General features: G+C 45.5%; 1 protein-coding gene across 4 annotated transcripts in view; it reads right to left on the reverse strand.

Moving 5' to 3' along the window:
- The window catches only part of NIN (ninein), a 100,028-nt gene that overhangs the window by 30,465 nt on the left and 44,575 nt on the right, over window positions 1-24,988 (reverse strand). For all 4 annotated transcript variants that reach the window (XM_090034345.1, XM_090034346.1, XM_090034347.1 and 1 more), the window contains exons 6-21: window positions 21,946-22,136; window positions 20,332-20,478; window positions 18,657-18,824; window positions 17,321-17,457; window positions 15,899-16,039; window positions 14,982-15,156; window positions 14,571-14,681; window positions 13,597-13,686; window positions 12,151-12,286; window positions 11,225-11,346; window positions 9,710-10,233; window positions 6,625-8,709; window positions 5,164-5,289; window positions 3,805-3,874; window positions 2,527-2,742; window positions 2,005-2,118 (exon numbers count right to left, since the gene is read on the reverse strand). In XM_090034345.1, coding sequence (XP_089890471.1) covers window positions 2,005-2,118; window positions 2,527-2,742; window positions 3,805-3,874; window positions 5,164-5,289; window positions 6,625-8,709; window positions 9,710-10,233; window positions 11,225-11,346; window positions 12,151-12,286; window positions 13,597-13,686; window positions 14,571-14,681; window positions 14,982-15,156; window positions 15,899-16,039; window positions 17,321-17,457; window positions 18,657-18,824; window positions 20,332-20,478; window positions 21,946-22,136 — 4,553 coding nt within the window. The remainder of the gene's footprint in view (window positions 1-2,004; window positions 2,119-2,526; window positions 2,743-3,804; window positions 3,875-5,163; window positions 5,290-6,624; window positions 8,710-9,709; window positions 10,234-11,224; window positions 11,347-12,150; window positions 12,287-13,596; window positions 13,687-14,570; window positions 14,682-14,981; window positions 15,157-15,898; window positions 16,040-17,320; window positions 17,458-18,656; window positions 18,825-20,331; window positions 20,479-21,945; window positions 22,137-24,988) is intronic.

The raw sequence follows: 24,988 nt of genomic DNA on the forward strand, positions 1-24,988 counted from the left end.
AGTTTTCTTCTGATTTTATAACCACCATTAAGAGGCAATACCGGCTGAGGGCTCTAAGGAACATGACTTGACCATCTCTGGTAACCCTCTTCATTGAGGCATTGTCATATTTGGGATCAGGATGGCGTTTCACCCTGTGGGCAGACTGATCCTGTCTGTTGGGTGGAGGGGGGGGGGAAGGGTTGCCATATTATGTAGCAAGGGATGCAGCCTCTACCTGGGATCCCCCCGGTGCATATTAACAACATTTTATAGAAGCAGGATGCTGGGTGCCGTGGTTCCCCTGCTTTGCCTGTGGCAGGTTTGGGTGTGACGTCTTGTGCTATGTCAGGGTTGACTAGCTTATGCAGAGCTTAGATTATGGATTGTATGGGATGGTTTGGACAGGGCTGATCCTGCCTCGGGTAGGGGCTCGGACTAGATGTGATCTCCAGAGATCTCTTCCAGCCTGACTTCTCTGCGATTCATTGATACCCTTTACTGAGCACAGTGGTACTTGCTGCAGAGAACTAACTTGTCAAGGGTCTCAGCTTTGTCAACTATGCAACTTTGTCCTCTGGATCCTCCGAATCTTACTGTCCAAAGCCTGGACGAAAACTTCATTTATGAGGGAGACAAGCCTGTAAGCGGATGCCAAGTCTGTGCCACCTGGCACATTGTCAAGGGCTGACGGCAGTGGTAATCGCTTGTCTTGCCCTGTTTTAGAGCCAGTACGCTTGCCAGCCCTCCCACAGTCCTTTGGATCCCTCCCTCCATTTGCTTTCAGTCTGATGCTTCCCATTTCCCCTCCCAGGCACCAGAAGCCAGTGGACAGACACAATGCATTTTATATGACCTATTTTAGTGTTAAATAGCTATTAAGTCTATCATAAAACTTCGCTTCCTTGGCAATGCACTAAATGGGATATATGCTGTACCCATCAGTAAGAATAAAAGCGGTGCTGGACCCACATGCAAGGTTCAACCCCAGCAGCCAGGGTTAAAAGCCATGATATTATTGCTGGACAAGTTCCACTCAAATACCTATCGGCTGCCATTGGACATCACCACTAACCCTTCAAGTACTAGGAGTCAGAGAAAGGGAGGGAGCAGTAGGGAAAGAGCCCTTTAATTCACTTTTTTTTTCTTTCCAATACAGTACTTCAGGCTCTTGATCTCTTCTCTAATTTCCTATCAGTTGCTTTAGCACAACTCCACCTTTTCCCAGGTCATTCAATCTCTGCTTAATTATCTTAACTTGCATTGCAACCTACTCTGTAGTTGGAGAAACAAATGTAAATGAAACATGGGCCTTTGAGGGCCAGTTTCCGTCTTATCCAACCATGTACATTAATGGTAGGTTTTGAGGGTTTTTTTTGCAATCTTCACTTGATTTCATGGAGCCCTGATTAGAATAGTGAATAATCCTCCCCAAACTGTAACTAGTTCTAATGATATGCAACTGCAGTATGTTTACAGTGGATCGCACACGCTTCTCCGATTGCTTAAATTACATCTACCAAAATCACCCAGTACAACTAGCATCTGCTGAAGTGTTTTAGGATGAGTCATCTCTCTGCAACACTAAATCTGATGTCTCCTCTAGAGAACATCCTGAAACAGACTCAAATGGGAACCACATACATGAGCACAGCTGCTTCAGAGATCTGGGAATCACAGCAAAGTTAAGTTATTTAAGCACCACTTTGTTGGACACCCATCTATCCCCATTTCTCTATTTTCTGCCCTTTCATCGTCAACACTGCTCTCTCAAAGTCCATTGCTTTGGAAGATCAGCTGTAGTTAAATGGAAGAGTAGCATTTCTCACCATGAGAACAAACTCAAACTCCTGCACACGCAGGAATCATTCCAAGACGTTTACAGTCCCTTTTCCTGTGGCCTTCCTACACGAAGTACTAACACAAGCTTGGGAAGAGCAGCTAAGGTCAATCATCCTGCCACTGGGATAAATCTGCCAGCTGTAGAGTCTGTTTGAAAACAGAATAAAGCCAGGGCTGCCTTACCTGTTTGGTCTTCTCCAGTTCCTGTTTAAGGAGGTGATTTTCCTCTTCTAGTGTATGGGTTTGAACCTTGACTTTAGACAGCTCTGCCTCCAAGGAAGATACCAAAGCTGATGACTGAAGAAAGGCAACATAAAAGGAAGAGATACAGGATCACATGGGAGCAACCCAGAGAGAGAGTTTGCCAAGCTGTGCAGGGTTCATACTAAAACTCTGTTGGATCTAGCAACAGAAACATTCAAATTGCCAAGCAAGGAAACCAGGCACTCAGCAACCTAGGTGAAGCATGAATTTAAGGTGAAGCATGTTCTTCCACCTGTTTTAATCCCCCTTCTAAAAAAAAATGACAAACAAGAATTTCTTGGGCTCATCTTCCCTCCATCTCCACTTTTATATACAAACCTATCTGCAAATGGGACTTGAAAGGATCAGTTTAGAAAGACCATACGCTGATCGAGTAGTTGTAGACTTGATCGGCAAACACACACAAAAGTCCACTGTAGAAATTCAATAGCTTAATCATACCTTAACTTTACAGTTTTCCAGTTCTTCTTTCAGCTTGGATCTCTCCCTTTCCCATTCCTCCAAAGTACACTTCCCTGCTTCCTTCTCTTTCTGCTTGAGCAGTCTTGCCAACCGTTGATTCAGATCCTGCACATCCACTTGGTTTTTGGAATTTTTTTGCCTTAATTCTGCACTTTCAAACTCCAGCTGCTGGTTCCTGGCTTTCAAATCCAACACCTGAGGAAAACCAGGAAGTATCAGAAATAACTAAATATTTTCATACCAAACTGGTTTAGGACCACCTTCTTTCATGCTAATCAAATGGCCCCTGTCAAGGTCTTCATTTGTGATTTGACGGCACGATCATTATCCAACTCATCTCAGTAATATACACATGTACTTCTTGCTATAGACTATTTCACTTCTTTATTCCTTCGATGCATTCATTTTAGATCAAGCAGCATCAGGTTACAAAGCAGTGTTTCCACTGGCAGTGAATGCATTATGTCTTCAAATATCCAAAGGGCAATAGCAGAGAGGATGAAGACCATCTTTTCTTCTAGGAGCAATGACAGAACTAGGAGCAATGGCCTCAAGCTGCAGCAGAGGAAATGTAGGTGGGAGATTAGGAGGTATTTTCTGACTACAAGGGTGGTCAGGCACTAGAATAGGCTGCCTAGAGAAGTTGTAGACTAGCTATCCCTGAAAATTTTCGAGAGCTGGTTGGACAGACACTTGGCTGGGATGGTTTAATTGGGATAATCCTGCCATGAGCAAAGGGCTGGAGTAGATGACTTTATGAGGTCCCTTCCAGCCCTTTCTTTTGATCTTAGGGTCATATGTCAGCTTTGCAAAACTATTCAGAACATTTCTCATATGCAGCTTGATGTATAGCAATATGGTCACAGGTACTTCAGCACTGCTCCTAGACCAAGACGAGCTAGTAAGTGGCCAGTCTCAGGCACACGGACAACATACAACATTGGGCGGTGGAAAACTGCCCACAAGGGAGACAAAGAAAAGAATTAAGTGCTTCCCATTTGGAAACCTCTTCAGGCTCAACACAGACAAGGCCTTTAAAGGTCTGAGAGCTAATAAAAGGTTGTTATGCCCCAGGAGAAAGCTGGAGAGAAACCTCACACCAACACCAAACAGCATACAAGAACCTATGGCAATTTTAGATCAGTCTTTGAACTTTTAGATGCATCAGGATTCATCGCCTGCATGTATGTGACAAAAGGAAGGAAACTCCCTTATGCAATGAAGGTCTTTCCAGAAAAGAAACATCAGCCTTCATACCTGTTTCTTCAGGTTGTCCACCATCTTCTGCACAGCCACTTTCTCTTTTCTCTCGGCTTCTATTTTTTGCCTGAAATCAAGGACATTGAACAAAAGCGCAGTTAGCACCAACTTGCTTGTTAATACATTTCTGTAAGGCTGGTTTGGTTTATACCCTCTAGCCATTAAAAATGGCTTTTGCTGCAAAAAAAAAAATTACTCTCAAGAGGCGTAAAGGCAGAGGGCAGCTGCAGGGTTAGTAGCTCCCCTTCTCTCTTTCCCAAAGGACTTAGGGATCATTTCCTAACCCTGTGTGCCACTTTCCTAAAAGACTATGGCAGTCTATATAGACTACTGCAAGTGTGACGGGGAAAAAGAGCTTGCAGTGTAGCCACATGAAAATGCTATTCTTTCTCCAATCCCCTACATGCTTCCTCATTTAAAATGCCTTTGGGCACAATGTACTTTAATGTGCATTAGCCTATTTTAATGTGCATCAAGGCATCACGAAAACCTACAGTCTTTAGCTAATGTGCATTAAGATAGGCTAATGTGCATTTTTCTAGTACCTCAGAATGGAGGTACTAGATTTAATGTGCATTACCTACAGCACATTAATTGAATGTGTAGACATGCCCGAAGTCAGCAGAAAGCAGGTAGATATAGTTGCCAACTAATGTGAGCAGATGGTTGGAGGCAAAGCACTAAAACCGTGAAGTACATGGGAAGGCAAAAAGAGGGTGTGATTAAAGTACTATTCCCCAAGTCCCAGAACACATGAACTAGGGGGCACCCACTGAAATAATTAGACTGCAAGGTTTATAATAAGCAAGTACTACTTTTTTTAAAAATACAGTGTGTAGTTACTTGTAGAATTTGCTGCTGCAGAAGGCTGTAAAGGTTCAAAAAAGGATTGGACAAATTAATGGCAGACAGGTTCACTGGAAGCTAGGAAACCATTGGAGATGTCTCCTCTGACATCCCTAAAACAAAGATAGACAGTGCTAGGGAGGATGACTCTAGATACACCCCATCATCAACTCTCCTTTCTAAAGCATGTGCTACTGCTAAACAGACTATAGACTCTGCTACTTGGACTTCTAGGCAAACCTCATCTAATGAGAGATTTTCCTAGGCAGGGATGAGCAGAAGCAGCAAAGACAGGTCTGAGTACACACAGCAGCTCAGGAAACCTCTGCTGTCCAGACTGGATTGTAAATGCAGGTGGATAAAAGTTGAATTTAAATTCCAACAAGCAAAAGATCTCAGGGATGGTCTTTCTACATCCCTTGGCCTCAAAAGGGGGCAAATTTTCTGTTTGCCTTACAATGCGCGTCAAACCAGGAAACACATGCAGTATTCACCACTCTGAATCCTTACCACATATCTTCTCGAGATCCACTCAATTCTCTTAATCTGAGGTGAGAAACACTACCTTCTTCACTCAATAGTGCTAATTCATTCTTCAGAAGAGCATTTTCTTCTCTGAGCTTCTCAGCATCACATCTACCACGTAGAGACAAGACAGGCATCAGATAACCATGTTCTTGTACTGCACCTTGCCTCATTAGTCCCAAATCACTCGTAACAATAAAAACCACAGAGTGACCTGCGATAACTGTTACAGGGATGGGATTTCGGTATCTTTTATATAAATGCTCCTCAAGCATCACATTTCAGAGCCGTGCGTAGGTGCTTTTTGAGTTGTATGTATAAACTGAGTAAAATACAAACTTAAACTTGAAATCATATTTCAATGCAAATTACTCCAATTCAGTAAAAAGCTCAGTGCATAATCGTGGGTTATATAGAGCATTTAGTTTTCAAATTACTTTACAAATAACAAGTTTAAACAGCTTGAAAACTATTGTTATATTAACAGTGTAATATAGTAGAACAGCTCTTTTAGGAATAACAATTCAAAGAAGAATACCAGCAAAGGAAGAAACAAAATTAGACATGCCTTTGCAGTTTTAGATAGGTATTCTTTAAAAAAACAAAACTGAAATGATAAATACCTAGAGGTGTTGCAATACTGGAAAGGACTACTACAGGCTTCCCATAAGAAATGTCAGAATGTTAGGATCAATTTGTATAGTTTTACCTAATCTCAAAAGCAGCACTTACTGAAACAAAAATGCATATATTTTATGGCATGTTGCGTCTGACTTATGCTATTCACCACATCATACACTTAATGGACGCCAAATGATTTAAGTGGCCTTATTCCGAGAAAAATTATTATGATTTTTCTGCATTAACTGATGTTTAAGAAAAAAGTGGCTCCGTTAGCATCTCAAATTGCGTTCAGTACCAAACACAGAACTAAGACACAAGAGGCGGAGGGCTGAAGTAACATTAGTATGCAAATTAAAGAGCTCTCTGGAAAAGTTCCCGTACTTTCACATTAAAAAGTTGGTTAGGTTCAATGTGGAAGCTATTCTGCAGGAAGAAATGCATTCAAAAGCGAGCAAGTAGTTGAGCAATCGCCCAGCTTTCCCACTACCCATTGCAGAACAGTTGCAACCTACCGCATTCACCCAGCATTCAAATTTCCCAACTTTCCTAGTCCAGGTTAAAGTCATTTGCTCACTGATAACTAGCATCATCACTAATTAGCATGAAGTCGTTTGCTCGCTACTAATTAGCATCCAAGGAGCTGTCATCTAGTCAAGGTTAATCTACTTGTTAATGTGACAGGAGCACACTGGAGTCAGTAGCGGTTACGTACGGGTCAGTGAAAGGCGAGCGGGTTAGTTTTCTAAGCGCGGCGAGCAGGCGGGTTAGATCTCCGAGGCTCCACAAAGACGTCCTACGAGACGGTTTGGAAGCGTACGTTACCTCAGGAGCTCCACCTTTTGCTGCAGGTCGCTGCACATGCTTTGCAAGTCGTAGATGGCTGAGTTCAGCTCCTCTTTGCTGCCTTGACCCCGCGAGTCTTTTTCCTGCATCAAGGCAGCCACTCTCTCTCTCAGCTTTTTATTCAGCTCTTGCAGTTCCCTCTTCTCCGCTGCCATCTCCTTCGAGGCACTTTCGCACTGCCCGTGCTGGTCTTGCAGCATGTGAAGCCTTGCAGTCAGGGCGTCCAATTTTCCGAGCGTGCACTGCAGTCCGAGGTTCTCGCTGCGCGTGTCCATTTTTTCCTGAGCATCTGCCATTTCTTTGAGCTTTTCTAGGAGCTGTGTTTTTTCCTGCTGGAGTTTCACAAGTTCTTGGCTACTTTCTTCCAGCCTGTGCTGCAGGCTTGTGAGCCTAGGTACGTACCCTTCCAGTTGATTATTTTTTTCAATTAACCGTCTCATCTCAGATTTCAGGGCCTGGTTTTCCAGCTGGATTTCTTCTTGCAATGCCAGGAGTTTCAGCTGTGTCACTGATCTTTCTTCGAGCTCTTCCGTCTTGTCCCTAGGCCAAGGTACTAGATGTTTCAGTTCTCCATGCTCTCTTTTCACAGCTCCACATACCTTCTCATGCTGGAGAGGGGCTTTGGTTTCTTCCTCAGCCTTTGTTAGCTCAGTCTGCCGCCTTGACACGTCAGCACAAAGCCCTGTACTTCTTGCAGCCAGATCGGTGTTTTCCTGAAGACCATCGCTCTCTCCTTGATCATCTTCACACATCTTCAACTTGGGAACGGTCTCCAGGACCTTCTCAAGCTGTGTCTGCTTCCTTTGCAGCACGGCGATTTTGGAAGCCAGATCTTGTTTCTTGTTGGTGGCTTGACTACATTCCGCTTCCAAGCCCACCACGCGCTCCTGCAGCTGACAAATCTTCCTTTTAAGAGCGTGGTTTTCCCCTCTGGTTTCTTCATACGTCCTCTCGAGGCTGGAGTGAACCTCAATCATTTCTTCCAGTTGCTTTGTTTTCACCTCCAACAACAGAAGTGGATTCCAGTCTGATCCCTTGTCCACCTTGTTCCAGCCATCTCGCAGGTCGTCCAGACTGCTGGCATTGCTCCCATCTGGGCCCATCCCATCTTGCAGTTCGGGATCTTCAATCTCAGCATCAACTTGGTCATGACGCTGCACCCACTCTTGCTCCAGCATTTGTAACCTCTGCCGCAGCTTGGCAAGGTCAGAGGCCATTTTCACATTCTCTTTCACTGCTTGCTCATGCACTTTTTGAAGGGTTATAAGAACATCCGCGTCTTCCTCCAGCAGCTGCACATCAGAGAGTGCAGAAACCTTGTCCTTTATCACTGCATATTTGTTTGCCAAGGCGCTGTAGTCATTTTGCAGTCTGGAGAAGTTAAGTGCTTCCTGCTTCAGTTCCTTTACTTTTTCTTGAAGACCTGAGATCTGCAAACTCAGCTCTGCCTTCTCTCTTTCAGTCCTATCGTTCATCTCTTTGTTCACGCTCTCGACAGCCTGAAGTTTGGAATTCAGTTTCCGTCGCTCTTGCTCATATTCAGTCTCAAGTTGTTCGAGCTTTTGGCAAACCAGCTTTGTATTTTCCTCCATCATAAATGCATGCTCTTCTTTGTCTCGTAGCTCTCTTTCATAGTCACTTTGAAGTTCCCGTATCTTATTATTCAACTTGCTGTCTTGTTCTTTCGAAGCATTTCTCAGATCTTCCAGCTCCTTTTCAAGCTGCTGCTTCTCGCACACCAACTTGTTCACCTGGTCCTTGAGTTGCTTCTCCAGGAGCTCTCTCTCCTGGGTTAGCGCAGAACAGGCAGCTTTTTCTTTCTCCAGGGCTGCCTTCAGTTGTTCTTGGGCTTCAGCAGACTCCTGGACTATTTCATCCTTTTCAAATTCCCACTGGGATTTCTCTTCACAGTGCTGTTCCCCAAGTTCACGCAACTCTCGCTGGTACAGCTCTTCGAGCTTTTGCATTGTTTCTTCATACTTGTTCACAAGCATTTGTCGGTCGACAGAAAACTGAGTTTCTGCGCGAGACGTTCTTCTATTATACTCGGTTTCTGTTTTTTCCCTAAATACGGTCAACATAACACATTACTCCCAAATGAGAAAGATTAAAATGTCCGTTTTTAAACTATCCACTAAAATTGTTGGAATTGACATATTTAACCAACTTTTAGTCTGACCCATTCAACCACTGTTCTTGCTTCTGTCAGCCAGGGTTAAATTCAAGATACAGTCTATTGGGACTCGTACATCTAATTGCTTTAAAAAGGAATAATTCACGGAGCATCCTCTGAGGGGGCCTTTTATACAAATAAAAATTAAGCTCCAATCTTGCAAATGGATGCATGGGAGTGGACCCCACGGTGGCATTTCACATGACGACAGGTGTCTATCGTCATGGAGCAGATTGCAGAATGACAGCCTTGGGTCTTGAGCTGGAGAGCTGAACACGTTTCTTTGTAATGCTCTAAATGCACATAGGCTGTAAAGCAAGGGGCACTGAATACACTCCACCACTTAACTGTGCCCCTATAAGTCCTACTAACAAGTGTGATTTTTTTTTAAATCTACAGCGTTACTCATAGAGAATTAAAACCAATACAACTGAATACCAAGCCCAAAATAAAACTAGAAGTAAAATCCAAGTGCTCCATACTACAAAATAGTCACAGCTTGACAGGCCCTCTACCTGGGATCTCTTGGGTGTATATTCACAATCTTTAATAGGAGCAGGGCGTTGGCTGCCGTGGTGCCCCTACTCCACCTGTGGCAGGTTTGGGTGTTATGTCTTGTGTTGGTAGTTTTATTAAGAGGTTAGATTATAGATTTGTATGGCCTGGTTTGCATAGGAATGATTCTGATTCAGGCAGAGGTTGGATTGGATGTGATCTGTAGAGCTCTCATCCAGCCCAACTTCTTATACGTTCTAAAAACAGGGAGTATTAAAGACAAAGGAGATTAAAGATCAGGAATATTCTCTGCACTAGCCTTGCCTCTGTGACCCACTAGGCACTCATCCCACATAGTCACGAGTAACAGCATGGGCTTCTTTATTCTATTCTCACCTTTCCTCCTGGAGCTCATGTCTGTGCCTTTCCAGAAGCTCTTGCCGCAGCTCCTCCTTGTCCAGTGCGTGCTGCTCCATCAGCCCTTTCAGCTGCTCGTGGAAGTCTTTCTGCAGCTCCCCTTTCTCTTCTTGCAGCGTCTGCACCAGAACTTGCATCTTCTCCTGTAGCCAAGCACTGTTCTGAATCAGCTCCTCCCGCTCCTGGCTGAAGCTCTCTTTCACCTGCTCCATTTTAACTCGCAGGTCTTCTTCATGGTCTAGCGCCAGTTTTTGGAAATTAGCCTTTTCCTCCTCAAAGGTCATCTGCAATTGGTTTCTCTCTTCATGGTGTTGATGGACAGTCCTTTCCTGTTCCTCCTTGAGCATCGCTGCCTCTCCCTTGAGTTCTGCTATTTGGTTTTTAAGGCCACTTACTTGGTTTTCCAGCATTTTCATCTCTTCGTTATATTTCCTCCTCATGTTTTCTTGCTCCTTTTCGCAGTGAGTCTTGGTCTCATCTAGCTGCCTTTCATAATGGCTCATCTGTGTTAAAAAGAAAGTCGCAAGGATCTGTTTTCTCTTTAGCAGGAGTGACACCCTCACTTACACATTAATGCCTTCAACACAAAGTACTCACTTTGATTTTTTTTTGTTTATTTACATACCAATAAAATCCCCGTTTCTCTGTTGCATGCACTTGTGAAAGTGGAGTCATTGTGTAGGAGCTTAATTTGCTCTTGCAAGCCAGGAAGGATGGGTCTACACCAAAGTTTGAGAGTTAACTTTTACCCAGATTGGTCACTTTTCCCCCCCCAGTTGTCTTTCAGTCAAGTTTTTTATCGCGGATCCTCCAAGAAATTCGAAACAAATGAGATCATCTCTTCCAGGAAAAATCTCTGAACCCTGGAGCTTACTGCTGTGACTTCCCTCCCACCAAACCTGTATCACAAACTGGGGGTTGTCAGTTCTGACAGATTATAAACCGGTGGGGCCTGAGACTTCCATTCCTCCTCCATTGCCATATCCAACAATAGGGGCAGGCAGGAGGATAGTGCTGGGTTTTAAACTGCTGTGGGACGGACCACACCAGATTAGGGTCAGGCTGCTTAAGTTACCAATACAGCCTTCCACCAGTTTTTCAAGCTAACCATTGCTTTAAGCAGCAAGAGGGAAGTAACTAATTTGGGACGACCACTTGGCAGTTCTAACACAGGTTACTCCATCCTTCAGCAGACATGTTACTATTTTTCACTACTTGGTAATGTTACAGACTGTGAGGCTACATCACTGGTTGGTGATGCTACCAGTCCGTGATGCTACAGCCTCCTACAATGAGGAGTACAGCATGTGCGGTACAACGTCTGGAGGGAGCAGAGCAAGTAGAAGCAGCCTCAACTCTGACCTGGGGGTTGCAGCTTAAGTGGGAGGAAGAAAAAAGAGCAACTGAGCTCTGGTAAAGGCCACCTTGCTCCCAACAGGGCCAGGAAGTGGGTACAGCATCCTCAAGCTTTATTTGTAAATGAAAACAGCTTACTGCATCTTCAAGCTCTTGCTTCAAGTGATGTAGGTCCCTGTGGTGCTGCTCCTTCATTTGTTCAATGACCAGTTCTGCTTCTATGCTCATGTTTAATAGATTACAATCCTCTGAGCCCAGTCCTGTAAAAGAAAGGGTGTATTCTTGAGACCCTGCATTTCTAGATTTCTGAAACACCCCACCTCATCTACTTCCCTAGTAGATCAGATTTCTGCAACAGCCCAGCCCAAGCCTCCAGCAATCCCAGCTACTCATGGCAATTAGTACTTTCAAATGTTAATTATAGCTTTAATACTTATAAAAGCAGTCACTAACAAGACTGCACAATACTTCCTCGGTACTAAGTACGGAACAGAGGACCACTTCCTTGAGTCTCAACTCCCAAGAGTGCAGGTTTGGAAGGAGAAGGCAGACATAGCAGAAAGGCACCATGAAGGTCATCTTTACAGTCTACCTCTCCTGCAGTCAACAGACATGGGCTTCAGTCTACAGAATAAGTCCTCTGGCTTCATAGCCTTGTGTCCACTGAAACTGTAGTCCGCTGCATGAAGGCAATGCAGCCATGCGCTCTCCACAGGTAAAGCAGATGCATCTGCAACAACTTCTTGTTTCCAGAGTTCACTTTGCCACTGGAGCAATTTGTCCAAGATATATAGGTGGATTCAGCCATGGTGCAGTGCATTTGGACTGAGCCAGAAAACTAGCCTATCATCTGGCCTGGTCTCACGATATATGCCTGGAAGGATGACTTACTCCAGACTTTGCATGTCTGAAACCTAGTGGTTTCACAACTCCCTTTCAGTCCATCCCATCACTAAAACATACAGAAACTACTGGATGGGAAGGTTTTCATGTCCTTCTGGCTGTGACTTTAGATATGGCAAAATAAGCTGTTCCAAGACAAACACACAGGAAATATCCTTTACCTTGGTCAGGTTCAACACTGCTTTTAGCAGCCAACTCTTCAGAAAGCGAGGTTTTCAGAGAAGGCCTGAAGACTTTCTCTTGCGTGCGGTACTCTTCCAACTCAGACTGGAGCTCGTCAATCCGGTCTTGCAATTCCTGGTAAAAGCATACCACGGTGAAGATGACTAAGTCACCAGAACAGAAATAAGCCATACATACATGCACAAATGACAGGACACTCTGGAGCAGATTATTTTGACATCAAGACTGACCATGTTTTAGGGTAGTGGTAGTCATTCAGCTACCTGCAAACTTATAGACATATTGCTCAGAGTTGCTTGTGATGTTGCCGCTTGGATGGGTGTTGAAGCAGAACCTTCTTGATACTGGTCACCTACACTTCAATCGTGAAACGTGCTACATTGCAATACTATATTATGTGGTTTCCTCTTCTTTTTGTTACTTTTTAAACCTCCCTCAGAGATATTGGGTGTTGGCTACAACCACAGTTGGGGATTTTGACTGGGCTGTGCCGATGCTTGTGCTGGGACTTAAAGCAGGATCTTCCTGCCCAAGAGGGTCTTGGTCCTCTGTTCAGGTTCAGACCAATGCCACATTTGGGCTCAGGAAGGAATTTTACCCCATGGTCAGATCAGCATGGACTGGGAGGGGTTTTGCCTTCCTCTGTAGCAGGGCAGGGGAGGGTGCAGCCTCTGTCTAGCATCTCTTGATTGTATATTAACAGCCTGTTACAGAAGCAGGACTTTGGCCGCTGAGGTTCCCCTGCTTTGTCTGTGGCAGGTTCAGGTACAATGTCTTGGATTGCATCAGGGCTGATGGCCGTTTTATGAAGAATTTCATTTACGGATTGTATGGGATGATCTGGATAGAGATAATCTTGCCTCAGGCAGGGGGTTGGACTAGATGACTCAGGGAGGTTTCTTCCAGCCCCACTTCTCTACGATCTTAAGCTCCTGCAAGTATGACCAGGATTTTGGTTCTCTCTAGAGACTGTCAAAAAGATGCTCATCAATATTACCAATGGTGGTGCTGATGCAGCACAACACTGAATTGCAATCCAACTTATTTCAAAAGGGCACCCAGCAGCTAGCAGATTCCTCTGTGACAGACTGGGGTAGGATGAAGGGCTGGCAAATGCAGACAGCCTCGCACCCATTCCTAATCACCTCTCATGATACGTCATCCCCTTTGGCACGGTTACATTCCTGAGTAGCCACCTGCCGACACCTCAGAGAAGCATTTTGGGTCACAAAGCTTGGCTTAGTCCCAGAGCATTATTGCTATTGTTATAAAACGGCCATCGTGTTAGTCCCTACTAAAGAATCCTATAAGAACGGAGTATGAAACGAAGAACAAAGCTTGTTTGCCAGGAGGTCCACAAGCTCTTAGTTGAATAGATCGGTAAGGATGGTGAAATTGGGGGTGTCCTTCCAACTTGTACTTACTCTGCACTGTTGTTCATACTCCATTTTCATCTGAACCAGTCTCTCCTCCTGAAGGAAGAACTCTGCAGTGCTGGGATCAAGATCGCCAAACTGCAACATAGCAGGACAACAATCCAGGTAAGCCTTCTGTGAATAGCCTTAGCTCTGATATAACAGTCTGGCTTTGATCCCCAAGTCTGACCGTCAGGCTACGGGGTGGCTTAGTTGCCTTTTTGTCAGAGGGCGCAGAACAATTTTGCGTTGAAAAGAGACCAGAACCATTTCCTTGGCAACAGATGAATTGCTATTTCACAGTGTCACAGGGTTATTTCACACCTAATTTCCTGGCTTAGTTCCCCACAAGTTGCTTTTTATTTTTGGTAAATACCTAATGTAACTATAAAAAGTGGGATAATAAGGCAACTTTTCCTTAAACTAGGAAGCATTTATTGAATTAGAGGCAGATTCCCACTGTTATACCCTTTCAGGATATTGGCACAAACTTGTCAAGTGACAGTCGAGGGAATGACAATTCTCAAACGACTACAGGCAGTTATAGCAACCCCGTGCCAAACCCTTCATCCCAAATTTCAGCTAAGATTTTGTGTCACATCATTAATTCAAGGCAGGATCCAGACAGGTATGTCTCTGTGAATCTTCTCCTGCGATAACAAACCATAGAAAAATCAGCCCTGCAAAGCACACACCTGGCTCCCCTGGGACTCAAAAAAAAACAGCTGGCCCACTCTCAGAGGCTCTGCTAAATATTAAATCAGAATCTGAGTCATCAGTAATTTTCATAAATTAGAGCTCAGCCGCAGCTGTTAATGCAATCTAAGGAAGCTGCATGATTCAGCAACCTCGTTTAATCAAGTTTCGTTAGTTTGGTTGCTGTGAGGGGCGTGTGCTACTAGTTGAATTGCCTTCTCGACAGGAATGGTTTCTCAGGTATTGTGAAGTCAGTTCAGATACATCAGGGAAGGACCAGGATTCACCTTCTCTGCAAGGACGTTCTCCAAGTTTCTCTGCAGCTTGCTCGTCAGGCTCTCGCACTCGGCCAGCTTCTCCCCAGTTTCCAACAGCTCACTTTCCAACCGCCCATTCTCCTAGAAGAGAAAAAAAACCTGACAGCTCAGTGTTTTCACTTTCCAAAGAGCAACTCCTCCAGAAGTCATCCCAGGTGATAGGCTAGGAAGACGTGTATATCCTGCCTGGAGTGAAGGCCAAGCCCAAGTGGATGGCAACCCTCATTAATATACATAGGTAGCTATAATTAGCTTCATCCAGCCCAATGCACACCAGAAGTTACTGTCTCACCAAGCAGCCTCACATGTTTGCCCTCCCCCCCAAACTTATGTGTGCTTGTTTTATAAAACTGCGACCAACTGTGGCCAGCGCTTCGTTACCTTCAGGGCCAGGGTGAGCCGGTCCCGGAGGTAGTTCTCTTCTGTTTTCAGCTTCTCCACTTCCTGCTCCAACTCCACATGCTGTTTACCAGCCTGCTGCAAAATCTGCTCCCGCTCTCTCCGGAGTTCGTTCTTTAAAGCTGCAATGCGCTCTTTGTACTCCTCATCCAGCTTCCTGCACAAGCACACAGAGGAGAAAAGCCTTTAAAAGGAGCCAACAATTAAGGAGGAAGCTTAGTAGCGACAGGTTGGGAGCAGCCGGCTCTTAGAGCAACACGCTTTCCCTGCTCCGTGGTGGGGCGAGTAGGGAGCAGGGGGATTAATGCAGTTCACTGCAAAGCAGCCACATGTGTTGTGCATCCTGAATGACAGTACTGAGCAATCGCACAGTCTTTGCTTTGCAGAGACACCATTTATAGGGGGAATCTGCTTCTCTCCTCACCCATCTCCATGTGAGAGTTCAACTCAAAATTAAAGTTCATTTTACAATTCCCCATCCTGCCAGGTGCCAATTAGCCTGGGAGATAAAACAGAAGGACAAGCACCAGAGCTGTCCTAATGCAAGGATGAGAGACCCGAACTGAGGAGGGAAGCATCCAGTTGAAACCAGTTTGCAGAGAGCTCAGGTGTCCAGGACCAGTGGAAGGTGATGCTTTGTAAGGGGAATAAGGGACGAGCTGTAGCACAGCATCATGCACAGTTCAGCCTGAAGATGGGTTCAAGCAATTTTTTTAATTGGTCCAGCCACACACACATGCTCCCCCCCTCACACCCTTCCTTTGCAAAGTAATGACCTCATTGTTATTGGTTACAACTGCTATTGTACACCTGTACAGAGCAAGTCGGACATGCTGTAGTTAACTGTGCCCTGCACACCCTCCCCGTGACCGGTGCCCCGGGCCGGCAGGAGGCCCTACCTGAGGTTGTATTCATTCCGCCGTTCAATCGTGGCATGGTGGTCATCTACTTCTGAGGCCATTAGAGATTTCAGCCTCTCTGCTTTCTCCAAGTCTGAACGCAGCTTCTCCTTCTCTCTGGCCACCTGGTCAACTCGCTCCCTATAAGACAGGGTGATTGCTTTAGATGATATGACTGTTCCTGGCTCCCAGCCTTCCCACAGGGGACATCCCTCCTGCCTCCACCTTGGTGGTGGATCTGACCATCTTGCACCATCCATCTCCTTTCTTAATTCCCCAGCGAGCCACTCCTCCCCTCCATGTGGCAGGTGGCACAGCGAGTGTGCTCAAGTGCTCTTCTGCCACAGCCTACTCAAACCTTGAGGGCTAGGACCGATCAGCTTAGGAAGCATTTGGTCATCCATGGTCAAGTCACTTTCCATCCCATTTGCTTGCCTTAGCCATTTTGTGGTACCCACCCCCTAAATGCTTGGTGAGGGAGCAGTCCTTGCTGGAAGGCACTACATTAAAAATCTCTTCCAGCACATCTCACCACCCATAAAGGCAACACGGTGAAAACCGAGTCAAGTGACAGATTTGTATCGCTATATTTTCCTGGCATGAAAAATCCCTGCATGGCAGAACGGGAGGATAGCTACAAGACACTGGTATGAGAGAAGTTATGGATGTTGAACACAAAACATTCATGGAAGCATGTCAAAACTCACCACCCTCAGAGCTGGAGCAGTAGCACTGGTGTGTTCTGTGGGTATTAAACTGCTGTTTCCAGCCCAGCTGGAGCAGAGAAGTCTTGTGTGTTAAGTATGAGCAGGGGTGTAAGTTGTAGCTGTGTTGGTCTGAGGGCATAGGCAGACAAGGTGATTTGGGTAGATGCGATATCGTTTATTAGACCCACTCAAATAGTTGGAAGAAATTCTGCTTTGCAAGCTTTTGGGCACAAACACCCTTTGTTAGGCTGAGGGCGTGAGTGCCTGAGTGCCTGTAGTTGATCATTCATCCATGAAAAGCACCTATCTAGGAAGAGCACAGACCAACTGCAAATGCTTCCGCAGCCTGACAAAGGGTGTTTGTGCCTGAAAGCTTGCAAAGAAGAATTTTTTCCAACTATTTGAGTGGGTCTAATAAAAGAGATCATACCTACCCAAAGAACTCAAGTACGAGCACACCTTCATGGAAAAGCTTGGTTTCCAGCTTAGTATGTCAGCTCTTACAATACCCAAACTAACGAGGAATTTAAGTCTGGTGCTGACAAAGAATCCTAGAGGGCTATTCCCTTCACATGAGTACTATGCATCTGTATAAGATTTCCAACCCTTGCTGGAGAGATGCACTCTGAATTTTGGATTCGGCAAAATTAGCTGCACACTTACTTGACCAAATACCTGGTGGGGGGAAGAAAGACAAACTGTCTTCCCAACTTACAGTAAATGTCTGATCTCTGTTTTGAAGCTGGCCAGCGCTGCCTGGTAGATCCCATTCTTAGTAATCAAAAGCTCATTTTCTAGAGCCAATGTGAGCTCTGTCAGGTTAACCTTTCCATCCAAGCTGAAATCCAAGGCCTGTAAAGACAACAACACATGAGACATGACAAACATCACTTCGGCAGCAAAAGAACAATAAAGAAGGGATGCTAAGAGAACCCAGAAGCATCCTCTCCTTGCTGGTGAACCTACTCCAAATGGCTTCTCTACAATGGCACCAATATCTTCCTTAAAATCCCTCACACAACTGAATCGTTACTGCAGCAGGAAGAGGAGGACAGGGGCAAAATGTCTCATTGGACCCACAGGGAGCGGAGTGCATGTTACTAACCAACATGGCAGGTGAACAGGGGGGTTGTTCGCTGTGGAGCTACACTGTGTTGCAACTTTTTTTTTTTGAAACATTTAAAGGCCACAAGGTGTATGCCTGGAAGTGATCTTTCCCAAATGCAAGAATAAGTGTTTCAATAAAACCATTAGAGTTAGGTTAACTTGAGCATGAGCTATTAATTAAAAAAAACACAAAAAAACTGCTTCTCTTTTACAGCAAAGGTGTCACCTTCTTTTAGGGCACAAACCACCATCAGCAACTCCTTGATTAAAAACCACGCTATCTGTCCCTTCACATATTACACTTGCAATTTAGGCTCAAGCAAGTTCCAGTCTGCAAAAATCTTCAGACATTACTTTAGACTTTGGGTATTGTAACTACAGCATTGATTGTATGAACTAAAAGCCTTCTATTGGCAGCCATCTCCAGCATGTGAGAAGCGCCAAGAATAAAAATGCAGGAAGTCTTCCTTTAAGCTCATCTATACCCTAGACCGGGAATCTGGAAAGCATTTTGTTGCAGGAGTCCAGACATCTGCTTTGCAACATATGTGACCAGTGTTGCCCTCAGACTATGAAACCTAAATGGAGGTGCCAGGTTTTCCAATCCTACCTTCCATTTTGGGATATGCAACCATTTAGGCCATTGGCCTGTTTTTAAATACTAGCTTTTGCAAATTCAAGTATTTGGACACCTCAAGAACCTGAACCACCCAACTTCAGACAAGGCAGAAACCTCTGCTTTTTCCTTTCTTCCATTGCTTGGTGTATGAGAGTTGCATTTCTCTAAAGTCTCAGGAAGTTACCATGGAGATCCAGCATCCCTGCTGTTGCTCACATCAAGTAGTTTTAGATCAAAAATAGAGAGGCAGGAAAAACATGCAGAATTAAAAAAAAAAAAAAAAAAAAAAAAAGCCACACAGGTGGGCAGGGACCTATCTAGTTACCTTCAGGATTTCGTGGCTGTTTTCAATCCCCTCTTCATGCCACGTGTCAAGTATCCGCTCAACACATGCATAGCCCATGCCATCATCCAGGCTAGAGAAAACTCGAAACCCAATTGTGCTGGTCATGGCTGAGGGGGTCGTGGTGCGTCTCCCACTCTCATCAAAGGACTGGGAGGAGAGAGGAAGAGATGAGATTCTGCAAAAGATTGGGCTGGCTAAAGGCTGCACTGGACTTTCTCCTGCCACGGAGATAAGGAAACCCTATACATTCAACCCTGCTAAAAGAACTAGGGAGAGTAAGAAGTAAGGGTCTGGCACCTCCTCCAAGCTGCATGGTTTTCCGTTGGAAGAGACTCCACTACAGCCAACGAGGTTCAAGTGCAACTGCCAACTGCTTTCCCATTTTACTGCTGGCAGCGTGGGGTGGTTTCCACACGAGAAGGCTTTAAAGAGGCTTAGACAGATCTCTCTTCCTCTTCCCGTAGCCGCCACTAACTCCTATTCACGTTGCGCACAGATTGTCCTATTGACCAGGCTCTAAATCAAACCAGAAGCGGTACTCATTGTAGCCTTCTCCCTCCTGGCCTGTGACTTTCTTACTTCCTGCTAAGGTGTTGCCTTGCCTTTTCTCCAGAGAACACACTTCGTTTTGCAGCAAAAGAATGTCTTTGGGCACTTGTACACACCATGGATTTAAATCCTCATTAAAATTAAATAGGTTTATAAAATTTAAAACTTGTTTGTTTTTGTGCGCTGCATCTGTGTTTACATGCACTAGGTTTTCAAATGAATTAAGACTTGGAGCATCGTGTCTGTGTTTACAGACACAAGGTCTTCAAACAAATTAAGCTGGGTCCCTGGCTAGCACCACAGGAGAGCGGGATGGTTTAGTGCTGCCCCCTCTGGCCCAGGGCCCTCATCCACCCTGTGCCCATGCCCTGCTATGCAGCTGTGGAAACAGAGTAGGCAAACCACAAAAAGAGGAAGCAATTCAAAAGCAAAATCAATTCAAAGGGGTGGACTACAAAAAAGCTGCAGTGCCAGCTGGTGGACAAAGAGGCTCATTACATGCCTTCGAGTGCCTTTGTGTTTGCACACAATGAATCCATGGACGCGAGGCTTTAATTCCCAGTGAGCCAAACTCAACTAAGTCTGAGGAGTTTTAGTTTAATGCACAAGAAAGACTTTTAAAGCATTGGAAAATCCTGCTCATGCAAACAGACATGCAGTTGCAGTGTGTACACGAGCCCTTAGGCTCTAAGTTACAGCTCTTGTCCCTAAAGCTAAAACAAGTGGGACATCTATTCTGGAAACACTCAAGCAGAAGCATTCGGGTGAGAGGCAGCCTATCTGCAGTGAGAAAAATAAGCCACCCAGAGCCCCACATTCAGCACCCACCAAACTTCTTGGGAAGGTGCCTATTATTTAAGGAGCTTTGAGTAATGCTCCTTGTTCAATGTGCTATCACAGAATCCAGGGAGAGACAGAGAAGAGCTATCAGCAGTCAGGCAGACAGCGTGCCTGACCAATGCAGTGCTAAAATGACAAACCCCAATTAAAAAGCCAATCTAACAATCATCTATTTCCTCAACCTTGGAAAACAAGATACTGTTAAGGTCTGCAGTTCGATCTCATGAACCCATTTCCCAGAGATGTACTGTTCTGTGTTTCTCACCTGCATGGAAAGGTGCCTCTTCAGCTGTCTATAGGGGGTAGATGCTGATGGTGTGAGTGATTTTCCATTTTTAAATAAGCCATAGAAAAAGTCTTCCACGCTCATTGTGCCATCTTGCTCAAGATTATGGAATACTTCTTCGAGCACCTGAAAGCCATGGTATCCAGTCATACCTTTTACATCCATCTCAGAGCCGTAAAGCGATATACAGCTGCAACACCTCGCTTAACAAAAACACGATTCTGCCACGTAAAGGCTAGTATTCACTTAAAAGATCAAACAAAAATCTCACCCAAGATTCTGTATCAAGCCACAAATGCCAGGATGACAATTACTGCTGAGAAAGCAAGTCCCAAATATACCAGGTATGCTCAACTGAAATCTGTCTACTCGACCACTTCTCCCCTGTAACTCTCACACTCCCTCCCCCTGCTCTTAGCATCATTTAAGAACGCCGCCATCTTGAAGGGAGTATAATAAAAGAAATACCTATTGAAAGACATTTCTTCCACTATTGCTCCCAAGGCCTCACTGTTTCGAGGGTCTCAGAACTGATGTTGCAATAAAAGTGCCAAAACCTCATCAGCCAGCAGCATGACTGAACAAATTGGAAGATGGTGCCAAATTAAAACTAAATCCTGTTTAGCAAACAGATTGCCCTGAGGTAGTGAAGCATCATAGCTATTGCATCTGAAGGTGTTTGGATTCTAACTTCATTTTCATCAGGTTGTTTGCATGACACTTCAGCTTGACCAAGGAAGAGTCCCAAGCAGCCTCTTCCCTGGCTTTTCCACATTAACGGGATCCTGCCAAATCATCTCATTCCTTCAAAAACCAGACTACGTGAAACAAAATGATTTCTATTGTTATTTCAGGATTTAAAAACCCAGTTCTTGTGAGACCAACTGAAACCAACATGAACATTCCTTTAAAACATTCAGGGTGGAAGGACTTTTGGTACTTGGTGGGCCACAAATACTGCCCCGCAGCATTTGCCAGTAGAGTCCAAAGCAAATGTCTACTGATGCCTTGGTAAATGCTCTGCTTTCTAAAAAAAAAAAGAGGGTTACAACTGCAGCAGTCAGTCCCACCTTTACCATTTGTTTCCTATTTAAAAAAAAAAAAAATCACCGCTTTGGACTCATTTTAATCGAGAAACCATCACTATAGCTTTATTTAGGACTCTCACTATCTTTTTATAAAGCCAACAGTGGGTAATTCACCCATGTCAAGCTCACTAGGAAGCCATCAGCTGGCTCTCAATGGACAGCTATCAGTCAACGCTCCCTTTTTAGGGTGCGTCAGTACAGACGCACTGATTAGCAGAGACATCCTGAGACAGCCCTGCGTGGCTAGCTCCAGAACCAGCACCAGTATAGCCATATCTGGCCAGGGTGAGCCTGGACTAATTGGCCCTACTCGGGTATTGTAGGTAGACTGTTCTGTGCCAGATGGACATAGCCTTAGAATTTACCATTACATCAGCCATAAGCATTATGGTAAACCACATGCTTAGAGAAGCATTAGGCACTTTCCTAGTGACAGTACAGATGCATTTCCTTCTGAAGAAGCCTCCCACCTCATGCCTGCCTCCCTCGGAAAGCAAACACCCACCTCAGTATCCACGTTCTGCAGCAGATATTGCTCACAAATAGAGATCAGCTTCTTCCTGTTCAGGTGACCATCCCTGGTGATGCCGAGGTGCTCACAAACCTCTTGCAGTTTTTCTTCTATCCAGTCTTGGGTGGGTGAAGACACATTTTGTGAAGCGTTCAAGTCATCTGGATTCCAAAACCTTAACTGGCCTGAAATAAGCACAGTCAGACTTGCATGCATAAGGGGATCAAAAGACAGGAATATACATTTCAAATTACTCTGGGACACTTTAACCCAACTAGCTAATAGATTTGCTCACATCTACCTTCCTGAGGGCTTTGGAGTCATGCCCATAGACACAGTATTTGAGCACTTATTTGCCGAACCAGGTCTCTAGTAACATTCACAGGAAAAGCTACATGGGTTGCTATGCTCCATCCTACTCAGGGCAAGGCTTCTCACTCTCAGATGAGGGGGTTGCTATGTACTCCAGTGCCATTACCCTGACAGGGTTTCATCAACAAGGGAAGATCTTGCAAAGTATTTCAATTATATGCAACATTCTGGACTTTTCAATCCACCCTGCTCCAGAGGAGCACAAGCTGCCTTGAAGATCAAAGAAAGGGCTATAGACGCCCACACATCTGGGGCCTGAATGACATCAGGGCTTCGGAGGGTAGGACTGATGTCTTCAACTGACAGCAAATACAGCCTGGGAGATAGGGCAGAGCACAAGTTCACTGTGCTAACTGCAGCCTAAATAAAGTAGCTGGGGGGAGGGAGTGGGCAGCCTTGTTTCTGGGCAAGCAGAGGCCTCATCCAGACATTCAGTTTCTCCTGGGAGAGTTGCTGCTCTCCCAAGAGAAGCCACAGATGTCCAGAAGTTCAAACTTCTTCTCCCAGAGTAAAAATGGCTACTCCAGGAGAAATTACCTGGGAACAGCCAGGTTTAAATTACTCTCAGGAGAGTGTCTTCTGGGAGAATGAATGAAGCCTCTTCTTAGCTTTATTCTCAATTTGTCCAGGCCAAAGAGCCCAACCTTAAGGAAAATGCCAGGGGAATCTGGGAGAAGCCCTGGCTGGATTAGAGCTACAAAGCAGTCACCCCTTGTGCTAGAGCTCATCATTGCTGTAACAGCTGCCACTCATGAAAACTGCTTCAGAGCATGCCCCAGCCCCCAAATCAAACTGTGGGAAGCTTAACGATGCACCTTGTATTCACGCTGGAAGCAAGCCCTCATATAAATACTTCTCAATTTTAAGCCTCCAGCTGACTGCCCTTCCTCCACTCCAAGCAAATACATTCAGTGCAGGCTTATACAAATGAAGGTGCTCAAACATTAAAAGGAAGTCACCGACGGGGTAAAGCTCTCACCTGTCAAGCTCCCACACTAGCTTATATTCTCCCCTCAGTACCTGCCTCTCCCAGGGGGAATTTGAAGCAGATAATTTTGAGTGGCATTAAAGCCCCATGCAGATGCTTGTATTCAGAATGAAAGTAGACTTGCTTCAGTTCAATTCCCTTCCAAGCTTCCAAAAGGAGCTGAGCTAAAAATCAAAATCAAGGCCACTTTCACTCTGAATACAAGCGTCTACATGGAACTTTAATGCCATTCAAGGCAATCCGCTTCCAATTCCCGTTGGCCGTTGCTCAACTCGGAGCAGTTGCTGCTCCTTCTCCTGGCTGGTTCCCTCCTGCCCCCACCAGTACACACTAGCAGCCCACTCAGATGTCCAGGCACTCGATGCAGGCAGAAGAGGAGCTCACTCCATTTTCCTCCACACCTACATTTCTCCCTCCTACCTTTTTTATTCATCACCTTGTTCACCTCCCAACTGAGAGCCTTTGGGATCGGGGCAATCATGCCCCACAGTGCTTGTGCAGTGCTTGGCACAAGAGGCACTGATCTGGGTGGTAGAATAACCACTACAGTGCCATATTTTTCCTCTCTTGCATGCTCCCTGGTTAACTGAACTGTATATAATTATAAACTCTACAGGAGAGGCAAGAAGCCTGATGCTTTGGCTCGCACTGACACCTGGTGGCCTCTGGACTCAACTGCAGTGCATGCCAGCGGGTATTTAGGGCTGTGACACCTCTGAGCAGTCAGCGTGCGGCACCCCCAGGACTCCCAGCACAGGAACCCCAAGCAGCAGGGCATCCCAGGACGCAGGGAGCTGGTCAAGAGGCAGGAGAAGACAACAAGGAAATGGGAACAAAAAGCAGGGGGAAAGGGAAGGGTGGAAAAAAACCCAGCCAGTTGGGTATGCAAGAAGGAGAACAGATGAGGCAGCCTGAGAGGGGAACCATGCCATGGAGAGGGCTGGACAAGGACCAGTACTGAAGGGGCCAGGTGATGCAGGGCAGTTGGCTTGGTAGGGTGGAACAGCAGTCCCGTCTTCCTAGGCCCAGGGTCCAACAACGGACACAAACTGCTTGAAGACTGCTTCAGTTTGGACATAAGGAAAATTTTCTTGATGGTTTAAGTGTCCAGGGTCTGGAACAGACTCCCCGCAGAGGTGGTATAATCACCTACCCCAGAGATCTTCAAAGAATGACTGGATGCACACCATGCTGGGGTCAGCCCAAGTGCAGGGGGGGCTGGACCTGAAGATCTCCTGAGGTCCCTTCCAGCCCTAAACATCTAGGAATCCCACTGCAAGTGAATACAGTATTCCTGACCCCTCTGTCCTACGCCGGCCCCAAATCCCAGGCAGTGCAGCTGTGCAGACCCAAACAGCAGCTATTGCCACTCTGCAGAGCTGAGGGCATTTATATGGGGGTACAAGCAAGAGCTGGGAATCACTGGGTCCGAATCAGTGCACGGGGATGCACCAGTGCATGAAATGGGTCTATTCCAGTGCCAAGGGCACCAGCAGTCTGCAGAGCCAAGGCTGCCAGTGCCCACAACTTGACCAGGATGTACACTGCCGCAAAGTCAGGCCAGGGGTGCCCTGGGAAGGCTGCCACCATCCGCTCCCTGAGCCAAGAAATCCCTTTTCTGCCTGGCTCAGACAACTCCGAGGTGTTCCTGCCTAGCTGATCACAGCGGGGACCGGA

Source organism: Crocodylus siamensis, chromosome 2, assembly GCF_052110815.1.
Source record: "Crocodylus siamensis isolate JL-2025a chromosome 2, ASM5211081v1, whole genome shotgun sequence".
Lineage (NCBI taxonomy): Eukaryota > Metazoa > Chordata > Crocodylia > Crocodylidae > Crocodylus > Crocodylus siamensis.